Here is a 12,250-nt window from a genome sequence, read left to right as displayed (position 1 = left end):
CAAGGATTTATTATTATTTTTCAAAAATATTTTCAACTGACCTATATGAATAATCTGATTTGACTAGCAGTTGACTTAAGTTTATCTGTACAGTTCATTATCTCCCAACAGTTAACAACCTCATATTTTTAAGCATTCTAAAAGAAAGGTATATTATTATGACCGGTTCTTCATCCTGTATGGATATAGGTCAGATACTGTGGTATTTTGGATGCACATTGTTTGATTTAATTCAGACATTCCTGCAGTTATGTGTCATTTTCTTTTTAAAACATATTTCTAGTCACGTCTCATCACTGTTCCACTGTTTAGGAAAATGTTTGTGTGAATTTTTCTAATCTATGTTTTGACTATAGCTTGTTTTTGAGAAAGATTCCTTTCCTTCACGTGCAAGGCCACCATAGAATGGCTTGGGTTTGGAAGGGACCTTTAGAGATCACCTTGTCCAGGCCCCCTGCCATGGGCAGGGACACCTCCCACCAGACCAGGCTGCCCAAAGCCCCATCCAGCCCGGCCTTGAACATCTCCAGGGATGGGGCACCCACAGCTTCTCTGGGCAGCCTGTGCCAGGGCCTCACCACCCTCTGAGTGAAGAACTTCTTCCATATATCTAATCTAAATCTCCCCTCTTTTAGATTAAGACCATTCCCCCTTGTCCTACCACTACACTCCCTGACAAAGAGTCCCTCCCCAGCTTTCATGCAGGCCCCCTTTAGGTACTGGAAGGCCGCTGTAAAGTCACCCTGGAGCCTTCTCTTCTGCAGGCTGAACAACCCCAACTCCCTCAGCCTGTCTTCATAGGAGAGGTGCTCCAGCCCCTTGATCATCCTCGTGGCCCTCCTCTGGAGCCGCTCTAATAGATCTTCACTTTCTTGTGCAGGGGGCCCCAGAGCAGGATGTGGTGCTCCAAATGGGGTCTCACAAAGGTGGAGTAGAGGGGGACAATCAACTCCCTTGCCCTGCTGGCCACGTTCCTTTTGATGCGGCCTGGGACATGGATGGCCTTCTGGGCTGCAAGCACACATTTCCAGCTCATGTCTAATTTTTCACCCACCAGTATCCCCCAGTCCTTCTCTGCAGGGCTGCTCTCAATCCATGCAGCGCCTTGCACTTGGCCTTATTGAACCATGGTTTAATACACACTGCATTTCAAGGACTGTAACAAGACATTCAGTTCCAGGCTGCAAAATGATATATATATTTTTTTAACTGTTGAAGAGATTTTTTTTCTGAGTATATTAAAGAAATCTTGTTCCAAAGTTATATACAAAAAAAAAAAAAAGCATTAAAAATAAGCTTAAAGCTAATACCTGATACTTCATAAACCCATCTCAGATGGGGTTGGGTGTGTTTGCTTTGAGGCTGTAAAATATCTTGGAAAAATATCTTTATCTAAATATATCTATAATCTTAGATATATAAGGGTAAATATCCTTATAGTATTTATAAAAATATAGTATCTCTATATAATCTATATTATATATATACATATCTATATACACTTCCAGACAAATGGTAGTTCTTCCCCACCATTTCTACTGTATGAAGAAATTGTTCTCAGTGCGTGTTCTTTGATTAATGTCTTGAAAAGTACAACAGCATGAGTTCACTGAGTAAGGCTCAATAATTTATCAGATAAACCCTAAGCCTATGGTGGATTGCTACTGCGTTAAAGCAGCACAGTTACTTTGTTAGACTGTACTTTTGCTACAGACATCTCCTACAAAAGTATTGCTAATCCATTCTGCCTCCAGTTCTCTCCCACTTACCCTGTCAGAAGAAAAATGCAGATTTGTAGTTTGAGAGTACTGATTAGCATGAAGAAATTTCATGTCAGCTGACTTATATCTGACATAACTCATAACTTGTATGTTTCAGTTTGCGTGAGATTTGCCTAAGTCATAAGACAGAATTCCACTGCTTGCTCTCACACCTGTGTCCACATAAATATCCATCTATTCGGAATGCTCTCAGGCACAATCAGGAGATAATAAGCCTAAGAATTTTCACGTTTGTCTGAGTGGCACTATTCAGTGTGAGATATTATATTGCAATGCTATATAAAATAAAGCATATCCCAAAATACTACACCTGATGCTTGAATTTTGACTGTGATGCTGCTCTCATTCTCTTCTTTCTCTGCTGTTACAGACTCACACACAGAACTGTCCTCTTCGTGATCAGGCAAGTGCTGTTCTTTGGGTTGTAGCACTAAATCATCAAACCACAGAAAAGATGTAGATATGAATATCACACGACCATCTCAGTGATGAAGAAAACTTTTTGTAAGTGATTCTACATATAAATAAATTTTCAGATTAAGTAGTGTGTATGACACATACAACTTTTTATTTTCACAAACATCTTTTTTCTTTTCATGGACTCGTATACTATGGACAAAGCTTCGAGACAGAGTGAGATGTGGCACTGTCAGCCTGCACTTCCCATGAAGTCAGGTTCTATCAGGTTCCTTTTCCTTAGGGCAGAAATGCAGTGTTGGGAAAAATCAGGAGCTTTTATTATGGTTCTGTAATAATATAATTCTATAGCAAAGCTCATATAAATTTGTATGGAGAAAAAACATGCATGAGAGCAAAGAAGCTGCTGACCGTAAGTAGCTCCAACAACAAAAAATACCTCAGCCAGTGTGGAAAACCTTAGGTAACAGAGTGAGTGTGATTAGAAAGGGTTAGATAACATAAGTGACCCAGAAAGAATGTGGAAGCTGCAAATGGCAGAAGAAAAATGAAAGAAAAACTGCTTATTGAAAATGACTTTTCCCCATATCTTACAGCAATCTATTGCAAGTTGTTATCATTTTAAAGTCTCCTTCCTTTGTTCCTGATAAATACTAATACATGAGCTACATGTACTTCTGCACACAAAACTTCCTTTGACAGGTCTATCTACTTCTGAAAGGGATTCTGGCTGGATAGGTGTCTCCTAAATAGTGCTGATTATTTTTAGTTAAGAATTTCAGTTTCCTCAAAAAGCAAACTGATCATATAGAGATAAAAAGAAAAGATTAAAAAACCTACTTCTCTAGTTAAGTTTAAAAAGTCTTCTGGTTTTGAAAAGCAATACAGGGCTCAAAATTGGATCAATAAATTTATTCTACTACTTTCCTCTTGTGTATTTTCTAACCTAAATACTATACACAGTGGCATCTTTAATAAATAAGCTAACCAAGAAAACCAAAAGACAAACAGCCCTACGAGCAGTGCTAGCATTTCTTATCTTCAGCTAAATTTAGAATGACCTTTAGTAAGACATTAATCTGCACAGAAAGAGTACAATAATTTACATGTTTTCTATATCAATGTGCTAAGATTATATATTTTAACATGTTCTTGTTTTATCAGACATAACAGATCTACTATACTGTGGTCTACCTGTAAACTTATATGTTTCTACATGGCATTTAACTTAAACCTCTGCAGGCTTACTGCTCCCTGCTTGAAAGTACAACATAGACGGTTTGCTTTTCAAAACTTTTGCATTTATCTTCTTAGGAGATGTAGTTCTAGTCAGAGTTCACTAGATGGTAGCAGAAGTCTCCTGTTAGATACCCTGCTCTAGAACTTTTAAAGGTGGGATTGTTCCTTTCTGATGGTATGAAAATGGGTTTTTGCACATCTACCAGAAAAAGCTACCAATGAATTTGACTGAGAAATAATTTGCTCCATAAGATTATATAAACTGATGGTTAAGTAAATGTACGGATTTGCTTCTATAGGAATTATTGCTTAAAGGTTTTATTTACCGATTATTTTTTAAAATGTTGGGACATATAACTGAAACACAGATAAAAGTTGTTGTCAGGACTCCATTATACAGGTCCAAACAATGAAAAATATTCTTTTTTTAATACAGTTTTATAATGAAAAGTGAGTTTGGAAATATGTCACTGTCTCCCAACGTACCTTAAAACAAAACATGAACAACAACAAAAAAAACTCACAAGGACTTTCTTCTACTTCTTTTCCCTCTCTCCTATATTCCATTCCTGCAATGCTCACCCTTGAGCCTGAGCTTGTCTCATAAGTGCTATCATCAGAGAGAACAGGGCTGTCAATAACTGTCTGTTTTCCCTAACTTCTGATCTGCCTCATTGTTTTCTGGGATTTGCATCAAGGTAACTGGCTCCAACAGCTGCTTTGTGAGCAGAACTTTAACTCTTGTTTATTGTCTAGGCTATGCTAATTCTAATGATTTATCCACAGAGGCCAGGAGATCTGATTCAGGACATACAGACAAAACAGAACCACAGAACGGCTGACGTTGGAAGGTACCTCTGGAGGTCACCTGGTCCAACCCCTGCTCAAGCAGGGACATCCAGAGCAGGCTGCCCAGGCCCATGTCCAGGCAGCTTTTGAAGATCTCCAAGGAGGACACTCCACCACCCCTGTGGGCAACCTCTGACAGTGCTCCATCACCCACACGGTAAAGAAGTGCTTCCTGGTGTTCAGATCTTCTGGAGTAAGTACCATTTAAAGTTACTTGTCAGAATAGGATTAAAGTCATATATATTTTATTAAAAAACAAGCAAACATAACAAAACCAACCCAAAGATATCTAAAGAATAATAAACTCAATAACCTTAGATGAAAATTTAACTACATTAAAGATCTTAAAAATGTTACCAATGTGAACTACCAGCATCTATTGTAACTGGTATTAGAAAGCAAAACTAAACCTGGAATAATGGCACAATAAATTGGTTCACATACCTTTTTCAGGACTATCTATGTCATTCTCTTCCTCTCTTTGGGTGACCGTGTGTTTAGATCTCAGCATGATAAAGTTGCTCAGATCAGAATCATCATTGTCCCATTTTGTAGCAGGTGTGAATGATGCAGGCTTCTGAGCCTCAGAAGAGTTGTCTTCTTTAAAAGATACATCTTTAGGGCTGACTGAATCAAGTGATTTAGGTGTCTTCTTTCCTTGGTTTAAGAAATAAATCTTCTCTTCTACCTTACTCTTTTGTATGCTTCTTCCATCAAACTCTTCTACAAAGGTAGTTGTACTGTCAATTTTGACAGAAGATGCAGCATTTGTAGGCAGGGTCCCATTAGTTACTTGGTCCAACTGATGTCTTTTGGCAGAAAACAGCTCCTGATTTGTCATGGAATTCTTCTCTTCAAGCCATCCTAAAAAATAAGATTTGATTTCTCCACTGTAATGCAGAATGTTTTTTTCTTCCTCCTGGTTGATGTAAACTGTTTTGGTTTAATTATAGAGAAAGCATTTTTGTATTTTATCCCTCTGCATTCCCATATTGTTAGAATCTGATTTTAGGAAATCTGTACTGATTAGTCTTTACTCAAAAGGTATAATGCTGAGAAACAGAAGGCTGTGCTACTGTCTTATTAAGTTATCATCATCTGCATGGTGCTTCCTGGTGTTAGATTTCTAAAAAGTGGGATGCAACACATTTGATTAGGAAAAAAGATCAAAAGCTTAACAGAATTCTTTATATGAGGAAAAAAAGAAATAAAGCAGGTAATTACCACCTTCTGAAAGAAGTGCTTCACTAGAACTGTAATTTTTGCATTGCTGCAGCACATCCACGTTAAACACAGTAACTAAATACTTTCCAATATCTAAAAAGAAGTTAAGTGACAACACTTCTTCATGAGTTGTGCCTATTTGTATCACAACATGTTATGTTTCTAGCATTCTTTGGTGTTCTACAACCACACTGACAGCCCTGAAGTCAGGCCATGGTTATATACATAATTCTAAATAACTTTTTGCATTTTCTGTTTGATTCTAAGTATGCATAGTGCTCTGTTAGAAATTCTAGTATTTATCAGCAGCATGTTTGAAGCCATAGTCAGAATAAAAAAAGTTTTCCGAATAACATCACAAAAAAGAATTTTCACTGTAACATACCCTCCCACTGATATTGTGCAGAAAGGATTATATGATCTCTGCTTTACCAAAATAATCCAGTCCAAAATTACTATTTCCAAAGAAATTCTCCTGCATTAAACTATTTTATTAAAAAGTACTATCGCTGGTAAAGGCTACTTTTCATTTGCACATTATTAGAAAAAATAACTGTGTAGTTAAAAACTTGTTACTGAGAGTTTGTGTAAGTACATCTATACTATAGTCATTTTTCTGCTTCATAGTGCAAAATATTTTGTTCTTTAGAACAAGAAATCTTCCATTTCCTTCCCTGATGGAGGTATGTAACTGTCCCTGAGTGATTCTCTGTTAAGGTACCTATCTTTGCCTTTTTACCATTTTCTTTTTTTAAGGAAGATACTTACTTTCTAGTTGATACGATTTAAATTGTGTGAATGTTTCTACTTCTGTAGGAAGCAAACTGTTTGTATTACTGGAATCGATATTTAATTGCTCCAACGTATCAACACAGGCTGGACTTAATCCCATATGAATCCACCAGTCCTCCTCCAGTGAGATAAGCATCGGTGCTTCTATATCAATTGATAGCACTTTCTTCAGTTCCGCGAGCGAATGATGCTGATATGCAAGTTTAAAGGTCTGATGTTCTACAAAAGCAGAAATCAACAAGTAATATTAATAATCAAGAAACTTGAAAACAGAATGTCACTTTGGAAAAGAAAAATCCCAGGAACTCATGACCTACTACACATACCCCTTGCTTGTATTTTACTTTGCAACACAGTATCCATTGATAGGCTGAAAAGCAAAGTAGCTAGAACTGTAAGAGCAAGTGTGCTTTTTAGCTGGGGGTGGGTGGTGTAAATTTGTTCAGCTCTATTAATGTGTAGCTACATCACTAAAGTTACAGATGACCCAATTACATGTGAATTTATCTGTCATGCTTACAAAGATGTAATTTAATCTTTAACAGGAAAAAATAATGAGATTAAATAACAATGAGCCCACTATAAGTAACTGTCAACCAAAAATGAATGTATAAATGAACTGGACAACATAACAGGTTTTTGCTCAATCCTGAGACTTGCAAAATAAAGAAAAGTAAAAGAAATGAAAGAACATTGGTAACAAGTAATCTGATGCTGTCAGAAATCACCTGCAGCTTATTTTGGTTATGTGTGTTTTGCCCCCTAACATGAACTCTACTCTGGTCAAATTATAACATTATTTTACATTAACAGTATTCTTTGATTGCTTGATACACATTTTGAAACATTATTTAAGGAAAAACAGCACCAAGAAAAGAGTTACTTCAACAAATTTTATTACTATATTAAATTACTACCTTCATTAAATATAATTGATATTTTTATAATTTATATACAAATATTCAATTTATTTTATTTAAATATTTCATTGCTTTATTATTATTTATATTTTATTATTTAAATATTTCATTTTTATGATGAAATAAAACTCCTACTTCATTCAAATTATCTCCATAGAAGATAAAATACTAACTTTTATGTTGCCACATGTAATTCTATGTCATTTTTTACATGTTCTAAAAAAAGAATAAAAAAATCAAATAAACCAAAACAGAGTTACATTAACAGGGTAAACTCCAGGGGCTCAAAAGATGTGCTCTGTAAGGTAACATTATCTTTTTCACTGTATTTTCTCCATACATACGTGGAACTCTTCAACATCAATTAGAAATTCAATACGTCCTTACCGACAAGCAAAAGAGAGCTCACATTGTCCCGGTATTTCTCTGATTGCCATACCAGGCATTCTAAGTATTCCCTAGAGGACTCTGTAATAAAAATGCTAAGAACATAAAACAAGACTTGAGGTTGTGAAGTTTAACAGCATTATCTGTTGAATTCTGAAACTATTTGATTTATAGAAAAGTTTTTAAAGATCCACCTTCTCTCCAAATTTCATGTTCATTCATTCATTCATTCATTCACTGCATTTTTTTCTCGTGCATATACAAGGTCACTTAATGCAACACCACTCTAAGAAGGAGGGAGTGAGAGCACCATCAAGACTGCTTCATGAACTAAGTGGCACTGAACAAGAATTCTCTCTAGACTGTGATTCCCTCCCCAGAAAGGTATTTAAATACTTCCTGTGTATGCAAGAGAGGCAGTGAGATAAAAAAAACATGCTAGTCTTGCAAACGAGATGAGAAGGAAAGGATGAAGCAACCCTGATTCTATGTCAGCATGAAATTCCTCTGTCTTGGGGTATCCCCAGAACAAAGACAATACTTTCTTACTTCCTCTAGAATCTCTTCTGGAGATTTACATAGGTGATACTTAATAAACATATATACTTATTATTTGTATAAATATACATATCAACACCCACACATACTTGCTAAATATAAACTGTTGCCTGTTCCAAAAATGAGATTGGATTTTCAGGCTATCAAGTATCCCAGGAGAAAGATGTCTATAACAGAAACTGCGGTTTCCTCTCTCAGGCTCTCTGGAAAAGGCCACAAATACAGAGTCATAGACTCATTCAGGTTGGAAAAGACCTCAAAGATCATCTAGCCCAACCTTTAACCTAGTACTGACAAGTCTACCACTAAACCCTGCTGCTAAGCTCCACATCTACACATTTCTTGAAGACCTCCAGGGATGGTGACTCAACCACTTCCCTGGGCAGCCCGTTCCAATGCTGCACGACCCTTTCAGTAAGGTAATTTCTCCTCATATCCAACCTGAACCTCCCCTGGTGCAACTTGAGGCCATTTCCCCTCATCTTATCACTTGATGCTTGGGAGAAGAGCCCAATCCCCCACCTCACTACAACCTCCTTTAAGGCAGTAGTAAAGTACAATGAGGTCTTCCCTGAGCCTCCTTTTCTCCAGGCCAAACAACCCCAGCTCCCTCAGCTGCTCCTCCTAAGACTTGTTCTCTAGACCTCTCACCAGCTTTGTTGCCGTTCTTTGGACATAAGATATGGATCCTTTGCTCTGTTTACTCTTTAAGACAAAACAGAAAATATACGCAGCTGTCTCAAAGCACATGACTGCCAATTCACAAACAGACTAAAGCTATTTTTGCACTGATTTTGAGGATGTATGATTTAGAGGATCTATGATAGGATTTATCACTACAAAGTTTTCATTACCTGTTACCAGAAAGAGGAATAGGTTCTTCTTGAAGTCCTACACACTTACAGTTCACCTGTGATCTTTGTTGTCTGCACAGAGGAGTTAAAGGTATTTCCATTTCATCTTGCAGATATGAAACGTGTGTAGCTAGGAAATGCATAAAGCCCCACCCAAAACAAACAAAAATCTAGTACAGTTCACAAAGCTACATGTGAATGAAACACACATACTCAGAAATTTTACACTAGCAAAGATTGCATTACAATCCAAAATATTTTAATGGGACAATTCACTACTTCAGCAATAAAAACCAAACTGACATACTTCACATCTAATTTCCTGACAGTTTGGGGATAATAATATGTATATTTCATTTCTTTACTCCTTCTGTGATGTAATTCTGACTACTTACTCTTCCCATGTAAGACGATTTTTATGATTAAATCACCAGGTATTGCAGCTAAGGTTTTGTATTAAGCAATGACCATTGTTGGCATCCTTAGCTAGTTCCCACTAAGCTACTTAGATGTTAGAGATACTTCAGACAGCCTTGTGGTGGCTGTAACAGCACACATGCAGCTGAATAGACCCAGGACATTTAGAAACAGTTCAAGGTTTTGAAGATGCAATTACTCTTTCATGTAGAATTAGTCCTCATTGTAATTTATAGGTGTGACCACTGAAATGAATCACAACACCATTTTTAAAACACAGTATTATCTGGCACGTTACAAGTACCTGCAAGTCACTTTCATTAACCCTTTTATTGCTAATCATATTAAATGTGGATATTTTAATGGATTGTATCTTTTGATTAAAATCTAATATGGAAATCGTGAATTGGTGGATTTTTGCTGTCATTCGATAAAAATTGGGAGTTTACACGATTGCCTTGGTATTTATATATTTACATGATTGCCTCTCTGGCATTCTTCTAATAATATTGCTAGTTATGTTTGACCATAAAGTAAAGGTCACAAACAAACATTTTCTCTATGTTCTGGGAAAGCTAACAGCCAGAAAAAATTGAAGTAAATTAGTGCTCCCATAGGGAAAAAAAAAACACACTTGTAACAAATTCCCTACTCATTCCAACAGGCAGTAAGCAGCTGCAATGACCATATGCACATTGTTTGGCCAACTGGCACACAGCAGGCTGTGAATTAGCTACCTGCCCAGCTGCTTACAGCTGCTCCTTGCCAACTTAACAAGCAGATTGTATGGCAGGAAGGATACAAGACAGTGTTAGTAAGCCAAATAATATATACTACACATCGAAAACAAAAGAAACTACAGCTGTTACAAAAGAAAGAAACAGACTTCCAATCAATGTAATTTCTTTCCCATTCACTTAGAAACAAAAGATGCTTAGTGAACTTCAGCTGCAGTTTCACATTTTATTTTATTTTTATTTTATTTTAATTTTTGTGGTGAGAAAAATTTAGCATTTTTATTTGAACAGAACAGGAGCTGATCTCAGGATGGAAAAATTCCTTCCACAACTAAAAAGAACAATTATTTCTTTTTTAGCAATACTGCTCATATTTGTTTTCATCTAGTTATTTTGCCTTTGAGACTGGACTGTTCTGACCTACTACATCAGCTAAACTCTGCCTGCACTAAAGGTGCCATTCCCCTCTTTAAAACAAAAAAGACTGAGTGATTTCTCTTGTGCCTCAGCTCCTTTGTCAATAAACAATCTCCATAGCTAGCAGAAAAGGTAGGTAAACAATGAAACGTTTATCAAAAATGCCATTATTTTATTACTGTTTATTCTCTGAGTCCAGGCAAACATATTGCACTTCTGGTAACTCATAGATATCAAAATTAAGAAGGAGGAGAAGACTGCAAGGTATCTTTGTTGAAATTTGACACGTGATGCCTGCATTAACTTCTATTAGAAAAGAGTCTTAGCAATGAACATCCAGTTTTGCAGGTCTCTGTCCTACAGATATGGTAGCTGCTTGTGCCCCGGTGACTGAATCTTGCCTGATCCAATAGCGGAGCTAAGCCAGCAAACTGGAAACAAAGATTAATGCTCTTACGTTATTGTAAAAACAGTTCAAGATGGTTTGAGCACTCATCTACACTGAAAGAATGGACAAGATCCTAGACATGCCCATGGCCAACTTGTTACTTCTCTATACAGGCGAGTCCCAAGCTGTCCAAACCTACTGCGCTTGAGCTCCTCCTGCATATCGGAAGCATTAGAAGTAAAGAGCAGGCAGCTAGCTGAATAGGTTCAGACTAAAGTTAATCCTGCAAGGAAAAAATCTCCAGATGGAAACTAGATACAACTTTGTTTAGGTGGAACAACGCAAAAGCTCAAGACAAAACCACCATAACACAGACACTTTGAGTTGATACGAAGTGTGAAGAACAGAATTTGGGGACAATCGCTTGAAAAATTATTTTAAGTATCAGCACCGGGTGTAGGTCTTCCTACCTGACTCACAGGATTCCAACATACTTGTGCTGTTACTGGAGCAAAGCTCTCCTGGTATAGGACAGTATTTGGAAACTTCAATTTTGTTTGAAATTTCTGCTTTAAGATCTGAAAACAGATTTTAAAAGGTGCCATAAATAAACCATTTATTTCTTTTTACTGTCAAAGCAATTAAAAAAAATACTTAGTGGATCTCCAAAATTTATCATTATGAAAAATTAAAGTTACGCTTAGTAACACCAAATGTTGTGACTGATCAGAGCAGTGCCCAGTCTTAACTCTTAAAGGTGACAAAAAAAAATTGCAGGGTAGGGTAGTTAGCATCTGAACTACTCAACATTCTTGTGACCACAGTGATGTGATGTCTGGAACAAGTAGGTAGCATCAATGTAGTTTACTAAGTATCTTTGTATGTAGGTTTTCTTGCAACTAAAGAGCACTAAAACAGAATAAAAAAGAATAGACCAACAGTTATGTACAAAATCCTCAAACCTCTGTAGTGGAGGCTGTGTCATTCAGCTTGGTACTATAAACATGGCATATATGTTGTGATGTACTATATGTATCAGAGGAATGAACATGGAACTGTCCATGTTAAATATACAAGTAATTTTTTAAGCTTTACTCTTTAAGTTAAGATTACTCTTAACTTTTTGCCCCAACAAAGAAGTAGTTTTCCTCGCTTGTTTGCCAAAAACAATGCAAACTTTTTTTTTTTTTAAATCAAAATTAAAAGTATCAGACACTGTCTTCTCTTAGCTATACAGAATACTTTCACAGGCATCAATCCAGGCTAATAA

General features: G+C 36.6%; 1 protein-coding gene across 2 annotated transcripts in view; it reads right to left on the bottom strand.

Moving 5' to 3' along the window:
• The window catches only part of SHOC1 (shortage in chiasmata 1), a 48,404-nt gene that overhangs the window by 22,057 nt on the left and 14,097 nt on the right, over positions 1-12,250 (bottom strand). For both annotated transcript variants that reach the window (XR_014577163.1, XM_083819132.1), the window contains exons 9-14: positions 11,451-11,558; positions 9,022-9,151; positions 7,610-7,704; positions 6,279-6,521; positions 4,731-5,150; positions 2,092-2,211 (exon numbers count right to left, since the gene is read on the bottom strand). Coding sequence is in view for 1 of the 2 variants with exons in the window: in XM_083819132.1 (XP_083675258.1) it covers positions 2,092-2,211; positions 4,731-5,150; positions 6,279-6,521; positions 7,610-7,704; positions 9,022-9,151; positions 11,451-11,558 (1,116 nt within the window). In the remaining variant the exon portion in view is untranslated. The remainder of the gene's footprint in view (positions 1-2,091; positions 2,212-4,730; positions 5,151-6,278; positions 6,522-7,609; positions 7,705-9,021; positions 9,152-11,450; positions 11,559-12,250) is intronic.

This window comes from Anser anser (genome assembly GCF_964211835.1).
Source record: "Anser anser genome assembly, chromosome: Z".
Lineage (NCBI taxonomy): Eukaryota > Metazoa > Chordata > Aves > Anseriformes > Anatidae > Anser > Anser anser.
The sequence above is the reverse complement of the archived record's forward strand: the minus strand, read 5'-3'. Positions and strand labels throughout refer to the sequence as shown.